This window comes from Lonchura striata, chromosome 1 (genome assembly GCF_050655825.1).
Source record: "Lonchura striata isolate lonStrDom1 chromosome 1, ASM5065582v1, whole genome shotgun sequence".
NCBI classification, from domain to species: Eukaryota; Metazoa; Chordata; class Aves; order Passeriformes; family Estrildidae; genus Lonchura; species Lonchura striata.
Genome location: NC_140703.1, coordinates 20607098 through 20629623, shown reverse-complemented (window position 1 = coordinate 20629623; position 22526 = coordinate 20607098). Strand labels below are relative to the sequence as shown.

Genomic DNA, 22526 nt, shown 5'->3' with positions numbered 1-22526 from the left:
GAAAGACCAAACAAGGCGTGCAGAGCTCTGGTAGCTGGTTGACAACAGCATTGAGCTGCTCATAAAGGGTTGGGGTCATGTTGTTACTTTACAGTGTCATAACCAGAATAGACTTTTGCCCAGCAGTTTGGAGAGGCAGAGCTGGCAGGATTGGGCTGTGAGTGTCAGGAGGTTTGGGTGCCTATGGCTACAGAACACTGTGGGAATGGCTGCTGAGGGTCTGTAACCAGCCTTGGCAGTTTGTACAATGATTAAGCCCTGGCTTTCTTGCCTGCAGATCACCTTGAAAGAGTCGCTCTCCTGTTTGTGTCCAGCGTTTGTGTGGGATTAATCGTCACACTGTGTGCCTTTGTGATCTGCAAGTTGTGTCCTAGTGACATCCAGAAACTGCACAGGAAGAGGGATGAGCTGGTGCCAGAGAGCGCCAGAGCCTACAAGAGCAGTGAACATGAGGAAGAAGAGGAGGGGGAGGATTCCTCCCTTTCAAACACCCAGGATGAGACAGATGGACTTTACAGACCTTCTTACTCAGGTTGTAACTCAGCAGAGGCAGCGGAACTGGCTGAAAGGATTGAGCGCAGGGAGCAGATCATACAGGAAATTTGGATGAACAGTGGTTTAGATATGACACCCCCTAGAAATATGAATACGTTTTATATTAATGAACAATAAATGGCTTATTTTGGATGACACTCTACCCCTTTTATTAAAAAAAAAATGTACCTTCTGTGAAGGAACATTTGTATCAGTGAATATAATTATTTGTAAAATAAAAAGAAATATATACAATAAAAAGAGGGTTTCACATCCTTGACTGTCTATAAATCCTTCTGTGAAAAACACTCTACAGTTTTAACTCATGGTACAGATTACTTTTCGCTGTAATTTACAGTTTCACTGTAACTGCCAAATGTATGTTTAGGAATATTAAAAAAGGTGGAAAATATTTAATCAGACATATTCAACCATGAGAACAGACCTGCCCAAGATTGCACTCCTACTGCTACCTGTGCTGGCAAATCTGCGAAGAACAAGCTTCAAAATGGCTACTGCTTTCATAAAAGACTCTTGAAGTTGCCACACACTAAGAATACTTAAAGGAAACACTGGGTTCATTTTTCTGATCCTAAAGCAGGGTTTGAGCCAGCACTAGAATGCAGGTCATATTCTCAGGATTTTTTATCAGTTTGCAATCTTCACTTGAAAATTGTTAGACTAGTCAGATTTGGTTTCAGTTGGAGAGAAAATTAAATCAGTAATGTATCTAAGCTGAAACCAGACCTACCTTCCTGTCTTAAAAATGTCTCCAATATTTTTGCTGCAGCCCACAGGGAATTTACTGAACAAAAGGAGGAAAAATGTCACTTCCTACTCGTAATACTTCATGGGTTCACTGTGCTTCCCCACTTAGATGCCATATGCCCAGGTAGAGCGTAGTATGAAACACTTGGAAAGAAAACAGTGTAATGACTTGTCATTTCCTGCTGATACAAAGTCAAATTAAGCCTGGAAAAATTTTTAAGGGAGGAAAGGAGCTTGCTCAACTGGAAAAATCTCACCAGCAGGTAGCATCCTACAGAGGACGGAAGAGAGGCTAAGGAGATGGACAGAGGTTTGAGGTCATCCAAAGCACTGGGAAACTGCAGGAGATGTTGGGCACAGCCCAAGAGCCTGGCTGCAATCCCGCTGGTCTACTACTCTCCTCTTTTCAGTAGGAAGTTGTCATAATCTGTGCTGTGCACAATATTGATTAATAGGTTTAGGTCTGGAGAAGCTCATGCCTTCGTCCTGAGAGTGGAAGAAGGCAAGTTTTGCCTTTGGGGAGGCTCTGGGTCAGATCTGGCTCCTTCCTCCTGACTCATGGGGCAGGTACCACCCATTTTCCAGTTAGATACAAAGGGACTGATCTACATCCCAACAATTCCTCCTTCTGACAAACCATACTAGTTAAAAAAAACTGATCCACTTCTTTTTACTGCTGGGCTCTGGCTTGCAGTGCTGAGGTCAGGGGCTCCAGGGGCCCCTGCTCTCATGGGCTCCCCAAAACTCTGAGTCCTGGTGAAACCCCCTTCTGGAGAGCCTGGGGCCCACAGGACAGCTGATCTTTTCTGGATGTTATCTGACTGGCAGTTAATGTTTATAGTCACTAAAATCTGTGCGTTTTCTTCCCTCATTTTTTATTGGGAAGCTTCAGTGGGGTTTCAGCCCATAAGCAGACATCCTATCAAAAGCTGGGAGTTACCTTTCCTTCTCACTTCACTTTACTCAAGACAAGGTAAAGTTAGCATGCTCTAGGGGTGGCCACCTGGAGAACACCTGGTCCAGCCAAAGATCGGACTCCACAACCTTTCTGGGCAACCTGTGCCAGTGCTTGGCCACCCCCACAGAGCCAAAGTGTTCTGTGACATTCAGAGGGACCTCTTGTGTTTCACTTTGTGTCCAATGCCTTTGCTCCTGCCACTGGGCACACAGGTCCTTTCCCCACTTTGTTCACTTCATCCACACATCCATCCATCTGATAACCCTCATTGGGATTCCCAGCTGAAACCAGGGTCTTCACTCCTTGTAAGAAAACTGCAGTGGCAGCAGATCAGCAGAAACCAGTCTGCAGCTTAGAAGTTAGTCCTTTCCTTGGGGCAAAATGTTTTGCTTTTCCCAACTCCCAATCCTCTCCTTGCTTTTACAACCTTGGAGGAAAACAACATTTTACACTGAAATAATTATTTAACTGATGACCTGATCCCCTCCTGACTTTCCTCCCTGCCTGCCACCACTCACCAGCAGGCAGTAGAAAATTCCTGCAGGAGCCAGAAAAGTGGCTGCTTCCCAAGATGGAGCACTTCACAGACACTGGGAATGTGTTTTGAGGGAAAAAAAAAAAAAAGTGCAGTGCTAATGCCTGCCTGTTTAAATGGATCCTCAAACATAGTGATAGACCCTGTTCAAATCCCAGCACCAGGAGCTACTCAACAGGGCAGGGGAAGCAGCTTTTGCTACAGGCTGGGAGGTCAAGTTTCACTCAGGATCTGTTCCTTTGACTGAATTATTTATAATTCTGCATTTGAGTTGCTATTTTATTCTTCTTGCATAAACTTTCCAAGGGAGGAAGGAGCTTGGGGAAATTGGGGAAAGGTGTCAATTAGTGGTTCACCTCACTTCCAAATATTCACTGTTCACAGCAGTCTGAGAGTCAGAATGAAGATAAACATATAAAAACCTGATAAACAGACAATGAATTATTTAGATCTTTCTGAAACAACACTCAAAGTATCCAGTAGAAAAAACATAAAATTAATGAGGTATGCACTTCTCTGTCCCCAGCCCTACAAAACCAGCAGCTGCCATAGCTGGACTCTCTCCAGGCTGAGGGCTGAGGTATCCACAGGGAGGGTGCCATGAGGTAGCAGCAGCAATGCTATGGGAAGGACACTCAGGGCTGGGTGTGGGATGGAGTTTCAGCAGGAATATCCCTGCAATTTCTCAGAAGAGTAGCCTAAGGAGAAAATACTGCAAAGGAGAGCTAGCACGTTGTTCAGACTAGCTGCTTTGTGCCCCACACACAGCTCTGGGCATGATACACATCTGGAAATTATATGAACCAGCATTAAGATCTGAACTTGATGGAAGGCAACATGCAGTGCTCGTGTGGCTGTTTGAACTCCCCACTCCTGCCTTGAAATTAGCCTCAAGTTTGTCACCAGGAACGCTGGGTGAGGTTGCAGGAAGCAATAAATAACTCCTTCCAAATCCTGGGTGAGGCACAGAATGGAGTAATGTGGGAAAGCAAAACCATGAAAAGGAGAAAAGGAAAGAGAGCAGGTGTGGAAACCATTTCCATTCATCAGGATGGTGATATGTCCACAAAACAAAAATCTTAGTAATGTTCTGCTGTCTCCTTTGAGAGAGAATGGATTTTCTCCTTGGAAAAGCACAACTACTCTCAAACTTCCAAAAATAAGTGGTTTACAAGAAAGACAAAATGCTTTTGCAAAGTTGCAAACCTATGAGTGGTATTTCTATCTCATTAATCTTCTTGGACAGTTAAATACCCATAGGCTTTCCTGGGTTCTGGTACTCTTTAATCATTTTCCAGTGAGTTCATTCCATTTCAGCCGCAATAAATAAATCCAGCAGATCCACAAACACTGTTGTGAGAACTCCAAAAAGGATCAATGCTATGGAAAGTTTGCTCAGCTAAAGAGAAAACCAGCCCTAATTACAGCAGAGAACAGCAGTCAAAGGGGTGCAGAATCTGTGTTAAATATTTCCTATGCCTGCTCTTCCCTGGCTTTCAGAGAGGAAATGAGAATATTATATGCTCCAGGACACTGATTTTCCTCTTAGGAAGTGGAAGAACAAAGTGTTTTTTCAAAAAGCTTTTTTTGCCATGTGAAATAATTCTAAATAATTTAAATTTAAAATATCTGAAGTTTTTCAACTCAGAAATACTGATTTTTCTTTCTGCAAAAAGTCATGTTACTGTAAAGTTGAGATTCAAGAAAAATTACCAGACACAAAACTTCCGTGAAAGTAAAAAAAAATCAGTGAATGAAGTAAAACCACCATTAATAGTTCATGAATGGCATTCATTATCTTCTCCGCATCCAATCTTCAAGCTGTGAGTTCAGCAAACACTTGACTTTTAACTTGATCAATGTCTCTTCAACCATGCATAATACAGAAGATTATGATTTTTTTACTTCCCTCCTAAAAGATCTGGTCCTATTAAACTTGGGTTTACCCAGTCTATCTGCAAATGATACTTATTTTTTATATAAATTACTGTCAACCTCTATATATCAGCAAGAAAAACTAAACCCAAAGAACGAAAATGAAGCATTCCACAAAGATGTTACTAATGTTTATATAAAAACACTTCTTTTAAACAATTATTAAGAGGTTAACTCATTTCAAAACGTTTGGAAATAACAATGTTGAATGTGAACAAGCGCATAAAAAACCTTAATTCTCCCTGGATTAGTCAGGCGAAACTGATTTCCTATAAAATAAATTACCTTCTCCAGAGCACACCATCTAATAGTAATACAAGACTGAGAAGAGAGTACAAAGACCACTCTGAACAACATCAAACATTCCAGTGCGTATTTACTACATCTCTTATCTATGAAACAGATTTACATTTCCATATCCAAATTACAAGTTTCTAATAAAATACCAAATGTCAAGAGAATTTGTTCATTTCTTTGCAGAGGAAAGTGCTGCTGCAGTCACAGAGAAATATGAACATTTATTGAACACCTAAGGTCACAGAAGTGACAATTTCAGCTGCTGTCAGAAGAATCTACCACAAATAACACAACTCCTTCCTTCAAACAAGAGCATCAACCGAGCAGCTTAAGAAGGGGTTTGCAGAGCTTCACCTTGGACCCCATTTGATGTCTTTTACACCATGAAATTGCCTTTTCAGAGCATGGTTGTCTGCCCACTCAGCATTTAGAAACGAGTCGTCGTCCTCTTCCTCCAGTTTCTGTGGCAGAGATGGGGGGAGGCAGTGAGGGACTCAGCCTGAGCTCTGTCAGAGCAGCCCAGCTCTCGGGCACCAAAGGAACACTTACCTTCAGCTCCTCCTGCTTCCTGTAGTAGTACAGCATCATCTCTTTGTGCTCTTCATGGCTGATCACAGGCTCCCGCCCTGGAGCTCCTTGTCCTTTCTGGAATGGAAATTGTAAATGTTGCTGATGGCATTTGTGATACAAAGGAGAAGCTGCTCACATAAATACATCCAAAACCCTTCTTCAGACAACTGGATTGCTCAGATTTAACAAGGTCCCTCTGGACAGGAAACTAAATGCTGAGAAACTGTGGCTGCTTTCATAAAATCATAGAATGTTGAGGTTGGAAGGGACCTTGAAGATCATTTAATTCCCATCCCCTGCCATGGGTAGGGACACTTTTCACTAGACCAGGTTACTCCAAGCCCCATCCAAGCTGGCCTTGGACACTTCCAGGGACCGGACAGCCACAGCTTCTCTGGGCAACCTGTGCCAGGGCCTCACCACCCTCACAGGGAAGTGAGGGCTATTTTTTCAAGTGAGCTTTTTTTTTTCATCTCTGTATCTGAATCATGCTGTCAATTCTGTGGACATCAATGGAAGATGCAAACAGGATTAAGTCTATTTCACATAAATTTCTACTTTAAAATATATAATAAATCCGTTTTAAGGTCACTCTAGATATCTCAGGATGGGCCCATATCTTTAGCTCCCCTACTAATACAGATACAAGATGGCATAGGAGTCAGTAAAGCAGGGAAGTAAGGGAGCTACAAACCACTACAAATAAAAGGAAATTTCTTATCCAGGCAACTGTGCCCCTGGAAGAAATTATGGAAAAAGCAGAAAACACGTGCTGTCAACAACTGCAAACATAGCATCTTGCAGGGAAATGGTGGATGCTCTCGAGAACAAACAGGGCCTGAGTCAGTTTAGACAGAGAGGAACCCCTGTACTGCTCTTGCTCTTTGAGTAAGTCCTTCAACTAATTAAACAGACAGCATTCCTGGGAGCCTACACTTCAGTGGCTATTGAGATGCTACACCATATCCCAGTGACCCTGAGAGCAAAGAGAAAGCAAATTTGATCTTCTAAGTGACAAACACATAAATCACCTGACTTATCTCTCTCAGGGATGCACCACAGAACCCACTGCAGGTGACAAGATTTGCCATAAAACTTCACAGTTTGTATTTCCTCTATTCTTTAAACACCTCTTTGTTGTACTTCACAAAAATAATATGGAGCAAGAAACAGCAACTACAGTATGTAACTGATAGGCTAAGGAATTACTGAAGAAAAACTCAGAGTACAATCCATTCAAACCTTAAAATAGATGCACAATTTTAAGATGCTCAAGCTGGAACTAATCTAATCCATTTTATACTCCTGTGGATAGTTCTCTTCCACAGAAAACAGACAACCAAGGGTGTGGAACTTGTAGAGAAATTTCCTAGCAATACTCACTTTCTGGATCTTGACAATGATGGTTGTTTTCTCATTTTTGCCTACATAGTCAGAGAGCAACTTTGTTTCTTCTAACTGCTTTCCTGCCCACCACAACTGTGCTTCTGATTCTTTTATAACTTCAGTTCCAGCCTGTGACAAAATAAACAAGGTGAAGATTTGGAGGGTGTTGTTTCTTGCTTTTTTTTTCAAAACTAGGTTTTTTTTCAGGGAAAAAAAAAAATCTTTCTGGAATTCCTATATGAAGTGCAATTTTACACTCTACTTCTATGTCTTTCTCCTCATACTCATCTATGCTATTTTTATTTATATTGCATTCAAACTTGATCTAATATAAACACCTTGGGCAACAAATTCTCCCTCTTGGAGGTGAAAACAACTTTCACCGATAAGACAAAGAACAGCATATCCCATGTTTAACCCAGGACTACATATAATGGGGATACATTACTGCATACATGAGTTCCCGACAAGTCTTCTTTATCTTCGAACTCCATCCTAATTGGATCATGTGGAGGCAATCCCATTGGATACACAATCATGACAGCCCCTCGGAGCTGCTCCAAGGCATCTTTCACTGTCTCCATATTAACGTACACATTGGCCTGAACCTGTTTCTGAAATACAGACGGGGATTGTTGACAATACAAATTTGCAGAAAGGCAGCTTTGCGGCCAATTCAAAGGTTAAGTGATGAGATAGCTGAGCAGAGCTAACGGGCTGTACAAAGATTGAGTGCAAATTTTCTTATTGGAATATTGACTTGGGAGTACATCTCTCACGTTTGGCCCCTCTGTTTAGCCTGCTTACATGGGGTGGGGGAGAGAACAAAAAAGGGAGACCTTTAGTAAACTGTGCAGGAGACAGCTGCCTGTGGAACACAGGACTCAAAACAGGACACATACGGCCACAAATACCAGACAGGGGTGCTTTGGCTCCAAGCACATGTGATTCATGAACATGATTCAAGCCAGCAAAATTCAACTGAGGGATGGAGAAGGGGCTTAAAACTTGAGAAAAAAAATAGAGCACATGCAAGCAGAAGTGCAAAGCTTGGCAAACTGAACAGCTCATGCAGAGAACTGTAAGACCAAGTACTTGAGATCATTCCAAACCCTACTGTAAGGATAAAGGAGAAGCATGACACATCTGGAAGAAAAGAAATAAAGATCTTCCCTGCAGATTTAAGTTTCTTAAATACTAAGGTAAGGGAATGTTGCCTCCTTGTGGACGTTCTTGATCTGGTTAACTGGCCAGTACAACCTCGAATACACGGGCATTTTTCTTCTTTTTTTGTCATTATAAAGTGGCAAACCAAACAAACCACTTTCCAAACCATCCTTAACTCCATTCATAAATATTACTAAATTTGTGTTTCAAAGTCACACAAAAGCTGAAACACAACACAGAGTACCTACATATTTGACAATGTGAATCTGAATGCCTGAGAGCACCGTCCCATCAGGGAAAACCTGTGCTTATCTTTGAACCCACACACTCAGCAGGCCTAAGCATGAGTACAAGTGCTTGTCAAACCAAGGCCTAACCCCTGTCCCATCCCTGGAAGTGTTCAAGACCAGGCTGGATCTAGTGGAAGGTATCCCTGCCCATAGCAGTGGGGTGGTACTGGATGAACTTTAAGGTCCTTCCAAACCAAACCATCTGTGATTCTGTGATAATCTAAGAGATTAGAACACATTTTTCAATTAATTACACAAAAAATACAAATTACTTCATTAACTCCAAGAATAGCACAGAATGCAGTTAATTTTTCACCAGAAAGCACAACAAGGATTCACCCAAAGAACACATCAATAGCAAACTGCAAGGATAAAACGGAATGTGATTTAATCATTCCACATTGCTGGCTCGGCTGCCAGCATTCCCTTGGGAGTTTAGTATCTGATTCCTTAACCTGTTGAACCACTTGCCAAAAACCTTAAAGAGAAACATTAACCAAAATGTCAGGTTTTATTGGACTATTTACATCACTTCATGGCATTTCTCAAGAACTCTCAGCCCTTAAACCAGAAAAAGTCTGATTTTATTTAAGATGTCCAACTCCACAGCACTTATTAGAAAAGCCCTCACACATCACTTGAGGAAACTTACCTTAGAGATTAATGCCTTGGCTTCTTCTATTGTCTTCTTTATAACTTGCTGCATTTTTTTATTTGGAGCTAAAAATAAGAAATATATTTCATAGTCTATGTTTACTGTAAAGAAACCAAGTACATATCCTGACCAGACTCCACTGTGAGCAATGAAACAGTATTATATCATAAAGCAGGAGTTATATAGTACATTCCTGTATTTCTTACTAACTTAAGAAATAAGCAGTATTTTTCATGGGACAAACAAACTTACTTTTCCCTTGTGACATGTGACTGGTATTTGCCCCATCCCTGGAAGTGTTCCAGGCAAGGCTGGACAGGGCTTGGAGCAATGTGGTCCAGTGGAAGGTGTCCTTGCCCATGGCAGGGGAGTGGAAGTGCATGAGCTTTAACATCCTTTCCAACCCAAACTATTCTGTGATTCCATGATTCTATGATCTGGAACTTCATTTGGGACAAAGGTCCTCAGCAGAAAACAACAACCATAATCCCACACCCTCCACAACAAACCAAGTCTCCTTCTCTAATGGACTCTTGTGGGATGTACTGGCAGACATGCTTTAACTAGCCATAACAGCTTGCAGCTTTCTGACTTGTCTTTTCTAATTAAAATCTCAATCTAACAACAAAGACAGTTTGACAAATACACTGTACATTTCTTATCACAGTTATCTATTACAGTTGCTCTAAAAAGCCTGTCCTCAAAAACAAAAATCCAGCTAAAGCACACTCATTCCCATCTTATGTCCCATTTGGGTGCATCATTTGATGGCACTTGGTTTGGCTTACATATACACACTGTTCAATTTTCTAACTTTGTCAATATCAGAAGGCTGTCCTTCCACTTACAAAAACATGCTCAGTGAATCTGAATCTGAGTCAATGAGAAAAAAGGAGAAATATTAGAAAAATAACCTGTTAATGTATCTTGGAGTCCCCAGGGAAAGCCAGTTCTCAAGTGTACATTTACAAACAGGGTGAGTAAACTAAACTGGAACAGTCAAACTTGCTCCTGGTGATTGTTTATGTGCTGAAGAGAAATACTGCTCTTCAGGCTTGTTAATCATCATTACCCCAGATTCTAACCCAAGACAGAATTCCTGTGTGTGGGACTTATAGTTTGACTACCTCATTCCAGAACTAGGGATTTGTTGCTCCTTGGATTGGCTGTGTCTGAAGGGAAAGAAGCAAGCATAGACATATGACTTACCAAATCCATTTCTTCGGCCCATTTCATCCTTCCTGAAGATGCTTCCACCACTTGGGACACACTTCTCTGCCCACTCATCCTTTAACTTCAGCTCTTCAATCTGCTCATCTGTCAGTCCTTGCATATTGTAAGGTAAGGAAATACCATGCTCTGCCAATTCCTCCATCTCTTCAGAGTGTTTAGAGAACAAGATTAAAAGTCTCTGTTATTATAGTCCATTTACAAAAGCCTTTCACATGATGTACATGCAACCAAAAGTTGCCCCTAGCTTTTTGTTTATAAGCAGGTAAACATAGGGAATAAAGAATAAGGGATATAAAAACACATATATAGATACGGATGGTGTAATTATGTTGAAATTTATACACCTTACATAGCCATAAAACAATGTAACAAATTACACGTGCAGGAATACAAACCCTCATGATACTTAGTGGCCATAAACCTTTTATTTTTTGGTATTTCCCTGGTCAGATTTTTTAAATTTCAGAGCAGTGTCAGTATGGCCTCAGACACCCCACAAACACCGTGGCTGTTGCACAGCAGGTGTGGGTGGGCTGCACCCTCAGGTCAGGCTTACCTGACAGGAATCTCTGCTCTGACACCCTATGGTAGGACAGGACATGTTATTTAAAGCAGCCTCAGAAGTGGACTCGGCACTAATTCAGACATGTCACTGACGTCATTGCATGGCAGGAGATGCTGGTGGTGGCCAGTATAATCTCACACACACGCTGGGGCACTGCTGGTCCCGAGGGAGCACTTCACAGTGCCCTCCACAGAAGGAGGACTTTGGAAAGGGCCTAGAGTAACAGGACAATGGAGAACGTCTTCCAACTGCCACAGGGCAGGGTTAGATGGGACACTGAGGGTAAATCCTTCCCTGTGAGGGTGCTGAGGCCCTGGCAGAGGTTGCCTAGAGAAGCTGTGGCTGATCCTAGAACTCCGGAAGTGTCAAAAGACAAGGCTGGACAGGGCTTGGAGCAACCTGGTCTAGCGGAAGGTGTCCAAAGCCCACGGCAGGGGCTGGGACTGCGAAAGCTATGAGGTCCCTCCCAAACCAAACCATTCCACGACTCCCTGATTTAAGCAGCCACCACCGGCACACGCAGCCGGAGAGTTTCCAGCACTTTGCGGTGCCCTCACTAAACACCAAAGGCGTGAATTCGCACACGACCCCGTGAAGAGCGGAGGCGGCGCGTTCCCGCTGCCCGGGCGGTCGCCGGGAGCCGTTCCCACCCCCCGTGGCCCCGAGCGGTACCTGAGCACAGGCGCTGCACCTTCAGCCGCCCATTGTGGATGCGGGCGGCGAGCGGCGTCAGCTCGGCCAGGCGGGCGCTGCCCGGCGCCTCCAGCAGAAACTGGCTCTCGCCGCCGCGCTTGACGTGCAGCCGCACCATGGCCGGGCCGGGGCGGCCCCTCAGCAACGGAGCCGAGTCCCTGGATACCGACGGCAGGGAGGGAACGCGGGGACTGGCCGCGCCCGCCGCTTCGGGTGGCCCAGGGATTGCGGGGCCGCTGCCGCCCCCGCCGGTAGCACCGGGATCCTTCGGGAGCCGCCGGGACGCTCCGGTCCCGCTGCAACGGCGCCTCCGCCGGTGCCGCCACCGCTTCCACTTCCGGGCACCCGTGAGGGCACGGAGCCGCTTAAAGGGCCCGCGCGCCCTGCCCGGTGTCGGAAACCACAGAACGTCTTGCTAATTGCAGGTAAGGAGTTTAATTACCTTTTAAATTGATTGTTCTAATTAATAATCGCCTATATGTCTATTAGCTATAAACACTGGACTATTCTTAAATTACTCTCAGCCAGTATTTAGCAAAGTTGTTACAAGCTACTTCTGTGGGGACAACTTGTGAAAAGTCCTGAAACATTCAGTTTTGATAAACTAACTCTGATATGTCCCATAAACAAAGCCCGGAAGAGAAAGAGGGAGTGGGGAGGTTGGACATGTAGAATGGAAAATTTATGGATCAAAAGGACTATGCAGAAAATACCAGATAAAAACTCAATATATGCACTGGAAATTCCCTACTAAAGGGAAAGATTTAACAAGACTAGAAATATGGACTAATTAGCCTAAGAAGTGAGAAATCAATAACCAATAAATGACAGAATACTAATTAATTAAAGGTAATTATGTAATCTAGAACCAATTAATGTTAATATCTTTGTTTCCTAAAAATGTATAAGTAAGTGAAAAATTTGGGTATCAGTGTCTGTGTGGAGGCTGGAATTTTGTCAGCCATACAGCCCCTAGCTAAGAATAAAGGAACACCTAACTGACAGTAAAAAGATGGTTGTAGAGGGTTTTATTTATCCTGACGATTTAGGAGGATTTGGTAACACAGGGGCACAGAGAGAGAATGACCATCCAGCAGGAATATTTCAGACATACCTGGATGTCCCAGGGGGATACAACCATGGGCAGGTGAGCGGGAACACCGGGACAGGGAACATGGAGAGTCCAGGGACACGTGAGGAGTGGGTCTCACCTCCATCCTCAGTGTTTTCAGAGCCTCTGCTGTTGCTCATTGCTCCTGTCAACACACGGCAGGGCCTTACAACTCACATATATACATATGTATATAGACCCTGAAATTTTGGAGCATTCCCTGTGGTCCCCACAGTCCTGTGAAGTGCAGAGGAGCCGCACGCTAGGTATAGTTCAGACAGACAGTTTTTAATCACTGCAATTAAATATTCGACAATATACTTATGTGACTCCCACTAGCAAAAGTTCCCCCCTGAATTTGGTTTGCTGATGTAAGAATATACCAAAACATCAACCACACAGAGGTTTGCAGCAACAGCGTAAAAAGAGGTAACACACACTAAAGCACAAGTAGTACCACTGCTGTCCAAATGTACAACTTGAATGACCTGAACAGAAAAAAGCACAATAGAAAACTCACTATCACTCCTCTAGGCAGCTGCAGCTCGTGGCTAACCAGGGGCTGTCCGAAGGAATAGTGGATTATTTCATGGAGCATGTTGTGAGAGCATGTGATGATTTAAAAAGCATGCTGCCCTGGGATATTTCACTACTCTAAATATAATCCAAGTGTGTTGTTTTACCCTCTGGCTGGCAGACTGCATGGTCTAAAACTGGTAAATACTGCTTTGTATCTCAAAAGCCAAGGGGACTTTTTTCCAGAGGTTGAGGAAAAGCTTGCTGTATCAACTGTTTCCAATTTGTGGAAAAAAAAAAAGTATAGTTAAAATCGTAATGAATAAATGGATGACATGGAACAATTATTCTGAATTAGTGCTAGTGAGTGTATGTCACAATCGGATTTAATAACTGAAATATACTGACACAGGAGATTAATTGAATGTATTAATATGCAAAATTTTGTTTCTATTTTGAAAGTAAACTATTTTTGTTGTGCCTTGAATTCAAATGTAGGCCTTACAAATACCCATAGCCTCTGTTATGAATGAAACAGCTTCTAAACAATACTTGTCAACATTCAAATCTCCATAAACTTTGGCAGCTCTTTGGTAAATACTTACAAATATCAACTAACAAAACAGTCAAAAGGGAGGGGGGAGGCTACCAGCAGGGAGCCTCTTCTTGTGAAATTCCACAAAGGGGAACAGAAATGAAAGAGCTCCCTAAGTAAAATCTGTGTCCAGGATTGATAAATTTTCGTGAGACAGTAGCTCACCCTTCTTCTCTTTTTGTCTATTCAAATACTATTACATTGAGATTTTAATAAACTTCAGACCATTTTTGTGCTCTACCATATATACACATTCAAAATTTATACACAAGTTCAAGTGGCTGTTTATGAGCAGAGTTACGTTTCAGTGCATTTAACAATTATTGCATACAGAATAATCTCAAATGCCCAATTATTCTACTGGATAAATGTAGCAACAAATATAACCTTCTGTATCTCTGACCATCTATCTTTCTGTAAAATCATGAGTTGGTGACACCTTGGGCGCTGGGGAGGGAAAGGGATCTGCAGGGGACCTGTTGCTGGTTGCTCTGGATGGCACAGGGAGTGCAGGTGGCTTTCTTGCTGGCATTGTACAGAAGCAATCAGTAGAACTTTTATTCCAGTCACTGTCAAATTTAAAGTCTAAACAAAGGAAAGTCTTTTGTTCAGCTCCCAGCAAACCTGGGCATCCAGCTGATTTCCCGGAGCCGAGCTGGTTAAAATCCAAAACACCGGCAGATGGCTTTAGCTTCGTGTTAAAGTTCTCATCCGCATCAAACGTCACCCACCCTTTGAGCTGTACGTTTTCTACCTCGAGAGATCTATTTCGCGAGCAAAATGTATTTTCAGCTGCATCCACAGGAAATAGAGGCTTGCTTGTTTTACAGCTGGGTGGGGGCAGAGGAAGGAATGGCTGGGAAGCAGCAGGTCCTACCAGTACCTGTGAGGTTATCCTGGCCTCCCGGGTTTCCGTCCTAAATGGATTCCCAGCATTAGGAGTTCTTTCAGTGAATGGATTTGAGCAATTCAGCCCAGTAATAAATGGATTTGGAGAGCTGTGCTGATGTTCCTGGGATGAGTGAAAGGTTGGAATAGGAGGCATTGCTGGCATGCAATTGACAGTATTCAAATTATCCACATTTCTTTGCCTTGCTGAAGGCAACTGTATCAACTCCTTTTGGTTTAAGGTTGGAGCGGGTGATGTTCGGACAGATGTCTGCAACTTGGACACGAGCAGCTGAAATGACAGGTCTTCAAAAGGATCACTGCTGAGCTGGGGTTCAGGGTTAGTGCCGTATGTCCCGTTGGGATTCAGCTGCAAAGAGAACAACATGCTCAGGAATCATGCAGCTGGTTCCAGGTTACTCCTACTGCCCTCCTTCTCACTCCTCAGCTGAAACTTCAACCCAGTTTTGTTTCAACTAGAATGGAAACAACAGCCTGAACTCCCTGTCTAAAGAAAAGCCTGTAAGTTGTTAAACACCACTCCCCCCTTCTTGGTGGTTAATGCTGCTGGAACCTATTTCCTGCAGATCCCAGTCCCAGCAAAAAACACTAAATGAACTTTGGATAAGAAAATGTTTGAGAAATACGACTGTATTCTAAGCAAGGGATCACCCCGCACAACTGTGAAGTGAAAAGCTCCAGGTTACACTGTTTGGGAGTTTGTGGTACTGATGTTACAAGCAACATTAAAGCACCACAATGAAAGAAAACATTAGTGTTATTACTATATGCAGTCAGACGTTTCTGTGCAGACAAGCATCTGTAAGCATCTCCAGTACTTCCGGGCATGAAAAGGGACAATCACCATTTCATAATTAAAATAACAAGTTATCCTTGGAGAAGACTGTTCTGGTTTTATACACTGCTTCAAATAACAGTGCAAGGTATTTTTTACCTTGTACAAGCTGTGCAGAAAGGTGGAATATCTACTTTGTTCAGTATGCACACTGACAGAACAGAGTTTGGAGCTTCCCCTTATCAAATGAGTTAAGCTTAAGTTAAAACCGCTTCTAAGAGTTCAAATGTCACAAAAATATTTTATTATTTTAACAGATAAATGTAATATACCAATTGAATTGACTGTCTATAATTGAAGTTTCTTGCAGAATAATATTAAAACAAAGGCATTCAGTAACTTAGGAAAAAATGTGAAAAATTGAACTGTAGAAGGAAAAATTGAACTGTAGAAATCAAATGCAGCCTGGCAACAGCTGGTTAAATCCTGTGGTCATTTGAAAGTACAAGATCCCAAAGAAACTATGAATCCAAATTGCTCCTTATTCTAAGTAAAAACTTGCTTTGAGTAATTCTGGAACCAAACATTTTTAAAATTGTAACGGTTTGTTTTACTTTGGGTCACAGTAAGTTCTCTATTCCTTGAGAAATGTGATATGTGGTGCTTATTTTGAAAAAGAATTTGTCAGTGCAATAGCATCAGGATTTATTTGCATCAAAGAGAACATTTACTGCCAACACTGATCTTTTTTCCCCAAACAGACTGAGAGCAGGTGGCTCACCAGTGACTAAGCAATATAGATGAGCGCCCAATTGTTTCAAAAGATGATGGTGCAAAATAGTTGCTCTGGGCCTAATAAAATCAGTCTAATTTTAAAATGCACTATGAAAGGAAAAAGCAAACTGTGATATGACAGTCAATCCATGAATGCAGACAGGTGGTTTTTAACAGGGATGGAACTGCAAATTTATGAAAACAACATTCATACATCTCTTCTGCTCAGAAAGATGGAGACCACATACAAGATTGGTAAATAGATACCTGTTACCCTGATGGTTGCTCCTGCTTGTGAAAGAGAAACAGATATCAGAGGAAGGAAAATTAGGAAGAAAATCCAAGTAACAAAGCAACCTCCTGTTAAAAATATTTTCAGAAGTTTTCACAAAGCCGTTTTTTTTTGAGCTGTGAATACAAGTATTTACTACACACTACACTAAATTTTCAATTTCTGTTGTCTTCTACTGTAAGCGTGACCATTAAGAGTCATAAAAAAGACAACTCAAGTCCATTCTAATGATATTTCCACACAGATACCCATTGTGCAGCTGATTGTGCTACTTTTTGGAGACAAATTATAACAATCTGAGCGTGGATGGTCTAATTCTAGTCATCTATTAACATGAAAAGCCCCATAAGCTCTCATTCTGGGAACTATGTTGGTATTATCCCTCACCTATAGTAATAGTTTTGCAAGCTGAAAAAAACCATAACGCTTCTCATTCTGTGGAACTCTAGAAATCTCCCTTCTTTACAATAAAGAAGATCTATTTACAATAACTAATTCTCTTTTTAAATGTATGGATTGCATAGAGTCCTGAATATTCACATTGTACTGTGTGAATGATTATTTTTATAAGAACAAATTTAGTTTCTTCAATATCATAATCAAGATTTGCATAGAAGGATGGGCTTGGAATTCACTACCTCTCAAAAGACCTTGTACTTCTTTAAAGACTGTTCCTCAGAAAACTGTACTTTTTGGTCTAAGTTTCCAAAATGAAAAGCAGTTCACAGGCAAAGAAAGAAGTTCAGGAGAAAGAAAGGAAAAGCATTTCAAGATTTTTTCAGTTTGAATTCAGAAATCAGCTCACTGAAGACTGAATTTGGCTGCTTCACTGTGGTACAAAATAAGTATTAACTATTGTAGCAAAAAAGGGCTTCAGATACAGGCATAAGAAAAAAACCTGAGCAGCACTGAAAACCTGCTTCTGCATTTTTAAGCAGTAGTAAGGAACTGTGGCTTTTCCTAGAAAAGGTTGGTATTTTTTTATCGTAACAATCTAAAAGATCCCAGAGAACAGAATGTTAATGTTACTGTATGAAAACTCCAAATTACATGGATAGGTTTCTGTATTTTAACTGACACTGGGAAATGAGGAGAATTCTATTTCTCTTAAGTATTTATTAATATATTGATTTAATCTATTAACTTATTTACCAATATCATCTCCTTTCAATGAATGATCACCAACATAAAGCACCACATCATGCAACAACTATTTAAAACCTGTGCTAGCTACTTACTATACAGCTTGTCATGCACGTATCATCATCAAATCTGATTTCTTACACTGAGTGGCTTTCCATACAAAGTTGCCAAATGGCAACAGATTTTAAGACTGAGCTGTCCATTAACTATAAGGACATTATAATAAATGCTAAATTCAATGTTTAGTATTTAAGATGTTAGTTATTCATGGACAATACAAAAGCAATTATTATTCCCCTAGAGCCCTGTGACCATTGAATCCAATCTTTGAAGCCTTATTTTTGTTTCTGTGCTTGCTTTAAGGGTTTCTCAAAAGCCTGCAGCATCCATTACAAGCTGTGTTAATTTACATAGTGAAAGAAGGTACCTAGAGGGTTTTTTTACTTACTTGCTGCTGGGAGGGAGCAGGTTCAGAAGGCAAACTGTGAGATGAGCGGCTACGAGGTGGTGGCTGGGGGGGCTCCAGGCTTTCTGGGGCACTTGCCTGAGATGGATGAGATGCCACAGGGATCAGGGACTCTTGCATCCTTAGCACAGGAGTGCTGGGCTGAGCAGGTCCAGCAGCCTGAGGCTTCAGTGGTTCAGGAAGCAACAGTGAGCCTGGAAGTACATTTGCCATGATTTTCATGGTAAAGAATTGTAACAAATCTTAGGGATGGCAGTATGGGGAAGCACCAGAGAGAACTACAGAGAAGGGGCTGTAAGAACAGCAGGTGTTCATGGCAATGGGATGGAAATCATCAAAAGCTCAGCAGATCTCCATTAAAAATTGTTACTTAAGTTTAAGCTGACAGAGGGCAGGGTTAGATGGGATATCAGGAATTCTTTCCTGTGAGGGTGGGGAGGCCCTGGCACAAGATTCCCAGAGAAGCTGTGCCTGCCTCTGAATCCCTGGAAGTGTCCAAGGCCAGGCTGGATGGGGCCTGGTGGAAGGTGGCCTTACCCATAGGCAGGGCTTGGAATGAAATAATCTCCAAGGTCCCTTCCAACACAAACCGTACTGTGATTTTACACAAAACACAAACCAGGTCACTCTAAAATGTACTTCAGTTATATTGACAAGTATTTTGGAAGTCACTATTATAAAATGTATATTATATGTACAAAGATAAAGGGATTTTTTAAACTGTACATTTAGGAAGTTTCTTTGAGGGTCAGACATAAATGCTATTCCAAATCTCACGATTACAGAAGTACCAATGCATAGAGTTCCGGTGATCAATAGCCAGAATGGGACACACCAGCGTGCTCAGACCAAACACTGCAATCTTTGCACAGTTTATCTGATACCATGAAATCTATGGGTCAAGAGTTCATGTGATCTTGTGATTAGCACCTAAAAACGCAATACTTGTGGATGCTTAACACAAACTGCCAAATGCTATTAGATCCAAGAATCTTAATTCCTAGTGAAAAGTGGAGACATTGGTTGAAAACAAAGCACTCATACCATGGTATGCTTGACTGAATAGTGACATTCCTGTTTAACTTGTAAGGGAAACTTACCCCTTGGTGGTTCAGTTGGCTTGGTCTGAGTCTCAGGTGCTGGTCTTGCCCCCGAGGGACGGACATGGCTTTGTGGGGCACTGATAACTCCAGCTCGAGGAGGAACAGTCTGACAGGAAAGTTGGTAAAAAGGAAGTATTTTAGTTCAACTTTGGATCTGCAGTCATCTACTGCTAAATGATTCAGAATAATTAGGATTCTGTGAAAAATAAATTCTTTGGTAACAGCTGCTCAACTGATTTTTTATGCACATGCAAGAACAAAGAATATATTTTGAAAACATGATGATGGTTTGATTCAAATCAAAGGGTTTTCACAATGCTTTTCAACCTTATATAAATATTTACCTGGGCAACAATGCTAGAAACAGTTATTGTTTTGCTAGTATTAATAAGATAATTTACCTAAGTCCATGAACTGTAAGCAACAAAACCAACAAGAGCAACTACTTTATTTGGAGGTCTCCTGTTTCTCAACAAATAGTATTAAAGAAACACACATTCTGTGTCATCTGAAGGCTGAAGTCTTCCTGAAGTTGATGGAACAGAAGTTAATATTCTGGGAATGCGAATTCAAAAGTCTACATCAGTATTTAAAGGCACATAGGAAGCTATTCCAGATTACATCTGAAGCAGAGTAAATTACAAACAACACAGTGAAAGCTGAATAAAAGGCCCTGGGATAAAAATGCCAGATATCAGGGTAAAAAGGACTATGAGACAGGAAGGATTGTGAGACAAGTCTGTAAAATTTGTTTCCTGCAAAATGTTGTGTACCAGAGGACATTCTAGAAATGGTTTTCAGAGCAAAATCCATGACACAACTGTACTCAAAAATTAATTAGAAACAAACAAAGAAACCTCACCACTATAAAAAAATAGTGTAATTCTTGATCTTAGTTTTACTAGGTATGTCCCTGGCTTTGTATATCATGGGATTCCTTATGCTTGGCTGGGTCCATTTACCAATGTTCTGAACTCTTTCAGCCACCTGACCCCATAAATTCCTGTCTCAATTTCTGAATTCCCAATCTGATCTGAGATTGCCAAGATGCATTTTGTTATTTCTTTGAATATTCTGATAGTAGGCAGGAGGATGATTGGGTTATACACCAAAATGTATTTTTAAAAAATAAAAATATACCAAAAGGGAGCAGAAAAGAAAGTGTAAACCAGCTCTCAGGATCCCTCAGTGGGAAGCAGCACCCACTGTAGCTACTGTCCCTGGTCCTGAAATATTTGAAATTAAATCAAAAAATGACCCGAGACAAAGGCAAGCACACAGTGAAAAATGAATACATTCTTTCCTATATGTACCAGTTTTTCTTTATCCAAATTTTAGAAGAGGCCATTTTACATTTCCATAATAATTTAAAAAAAGAGCTAAGATCATGAATTGTTCACTGTGAGAATCAATCTCTTTGAGAAAAATGTATTGGTAAAATTTATTTCAATGGAGACTTTCAACAGCAGTTCTCAGCAGTTCCAATAGCAGAATATGCTGCAAAGTCAAAGAATAATCAACAGACAATGCCATTACTCAGTAATTCTTTAAGAAGACCTGTAGCTATTAAAACACTTTCCTCTTCCTTCACGCAAGGCTCCTACTTGCTACTGTTAAGAAAAAAACATAGGGAGATATAGTTTGGAGTGAAGCATTTGAATGCCCATAAATCCCTTCATTCCCTTTCTTCAGTTCAGTTCCACAAATAAAGGAATGAAACACAGTACTAATATTTGCTGGAACAGTTGACCCTTATGAAGACCCTTATGAAAATTAGTCTTTAAAAGGTACAAAACTCCATAACATATCAAGTAATCATAAGCTGTCAATTGCACATGTAATCCATTAATGCTCTGTAAGCAATTAACTGCTGTCACAATTTATGTTCCAGTAGAGAAGACAATGCATTTTATCACATCAGATAAGTAAGGACATATAATAAAAAGAGTAACTTTGCAGTTATTTGAAAGGAGATGTAAAATGTGTATTTGGGAGCCTATTATGTGATTGCAGAGTGCAAAACAATTAAGTCATATCCAATCTGAACATATATGGTGGCTCCCCCCACCCTCCATCCCCTAGTATTTTTAGTCAACAGACAAAATTTGTTGAGATAATTGACTCGCAGAAACTGTAAACTGGCCAGTCAACTATGCATATTTCTTAAATCTGTTATGACTAACAGAAATCTTGATGTAATAAAGAGCAGACACTTAGCAGGAAAATTATCTTAAAACAATACCTACCGGTCTGGTTGTACCCGCTGAATGTGGAGGCTGGTTACGAACTGTAACAGATATTAGAGATTTCTGACTTAGCACTTATTTAAAAATCAACTTCTGGCTGTATTATAATTAGTACAAAGCATGTATCTATTACCTATGTTATCTTTTCTTTGTGTTCCAGGGCTTTTTTGTGCTTTGAAGCATAGAAAAGAAATAGATTATCTGTGTTAGATAAGCCACAAATGGGTAGTAGATGGCGATGTTACATTACTACTTCTGAAAATGGAAGCAAGGAGATCCCAGTGATTTTTTCAAAATTTATTACATATCCACCTGCTGTCACTAACACACTCCTATCCCACAGCACACATGAAGTAATTTGAACCTTTTATTACAGATTATTTAAATCACATCCTATTTGTTGCAAGCTAAAGACACCCACTTGTACCTTGTGTTCTCAATTGTGTTGGAAGCTGTTTTGTTTTGTGCTATATTCTGTAGATGTTCTACCAGCAGTGGTTAAAACAAAGAAAGCTGATGTAAAAGTTCCTGACCTCACTTTCTGTGTTTATGGGATACATGTGTTAGAGCACCAGCTTCACCACGGCCACGCTGATGGTAACCTGTAGATGCAACATTCAAACTGGGTAGTGCAAGAGATGAAAAAAATACCTTTAGTTCAGATAAGCACACAATTTCTAGGCAGGGAGGTTTAGGCTTCTGGCTTGAGTTTCTGCTGCTTATTTCCCAGGAAGGCAAAGTCACCATGTCAGTCACAATAAGTGGAGGGAACTCTGTGGTGCATCACACAGTTTATCAAATCACTTGCAGCTATCAGACTACCCTGGAGCCAGTCAGAATGGGTTTCTATGTATGCTCTCAGTGAAGCAGCTCCCACCCTGAACAACCTGGTGCCAATTTACCCTCCTTGCAGCAGGAAACTGGTGTGGATAACCACCAAAGGTGCCTCCTGACCTCAAATACTCTGTGCATAGAGTGATTTTACCACTTTAGAAAAATGAATCAGCAAT

General features: G+C 41.2%; 3 protein-coding genes across 22 annotated transcripts in view; 1 reads left to right on the top strand and 2 right to left on the bottom strand.

Annotated features, from left to right (window-relative positions):
• The window catches only part of EVA1C (eva-1 homolog C), a 31681-nt gene extending 30874 nt beyond the window's left edge, over positions 1-807 (top strand). For all 4 annotated transcript variants that reach the window (XM_021548571.3, XM_021548572.3, XM_085571482.1 and 1 more), the window contains one exon: positions 278-807. In XM_021548571.3, coding sequence (XP_021404246.1) covers positions 278-672 — 395 coding nt within the window. In that variant the 3' untranslated portion in view covers positions 673-807. The remainder of the gene's footprint in view (positions 1-277) is intronic.
• A 3762-nt stretch (positions 808-4569) lies between these two features.
• On the bottom strand, positions 4570-11925 carry CFAP298 (cilia and flagella associated protein 298). 2 transcript variants are annotated; one of them, XM_021548576.4, is made up of 7 exons: positions 11566-11925; positions 10305-10472; positions 9093-9160; positions 7439-7597; positions 6981-7112; positions 5577-5672; positions 4570-5488 (listed from the first exon to the last, which is right to left on the bottom strand). In XM_021548576.4, exons 1-7 carry the CDS (start codon positions 11702-11704, stop codon positions 5378-5380), a joined length of 873 nt encoding a protein of 290 aa, XP_021404251.1. In that variant the 5' UTR covers positions 11705-11925; the 3' UTR covers positions 4570-5377. The 2 variants fall into 2 exon arrangements, with proteins under 2 accessions (XP_021404251.1, XP_021404252.1); XM_021548577.4 differs by lacking the exon at positions 7439-7597.
• A 672-nt stretch (positions 11926-12597) lies between these two features.
• The window catches only part of SYNJ1 (synaptojanin 1), a 50514-nt gene continuing 40585 nt past the window's right edge, over positions 12598-22526 (bottom strand). For 7 of the 16 annotated variants that reach the window (XM_021548563.4, XM_085571134.1, XM_021548566.4 and 4 more), the window contains 5 exons: positions 21650-21688; positions 21517-21557; positions 19268-19376; positions 18150-18361; positions 12965-15066 (listed from right to left, as the gene is read on the bottom strand). In XM_021548563.4, coding sequence (XP_021404238.1) covers positions 14215-15066; positions 18150-18361; positions 19268-19376; positions 21517-21557; positions 21650-21688 — 1253 coding nt within the window. In that variant the 3' untranslated portion in view covers positions 12965-14214. Of the gene's footprint in view, positions 12843-12964; positions 15067-16533; positions 16558-18149; positions 18362-19267; positions 19377-21516; positions 21558-21649; positions 21689-22526 lie in introns of those variants that run through there. The other 9 variants (XM_085571104.1, XM_085571308.1, XM_085571166.1 and 6 more) reach the window with 5 other exon arrangements.

What these genes read in the sequence shown, in the direction of transcription:
- CFAP298 (XM_021548576.4), bottom strand. Translation starts at nt 11,704, where the DNA reads ATGGTGCGGCTGCACGTCAAGCGCGGCGGCGAGAGCCAGTTTCTGCTG. An exon ending in TCATTGTCAAGATCCAGAAA is followed by an intron (nt 5,673 to 6,980) that starts GTGAGTATTGCT and finishes TTTCCATTCCAG; the next exon opens with AAAGGACAAGGAGCTCCAGG. An exon ending in GGAAGCAGGAGGAGCTGAAG is followed by an intron (nt 5,489 to 5,576) that starts GTAAGTGTTCCT and finishes TCTCTGCCACAG; the next exon opens with AAACTGGAGGAAGAGGACGA.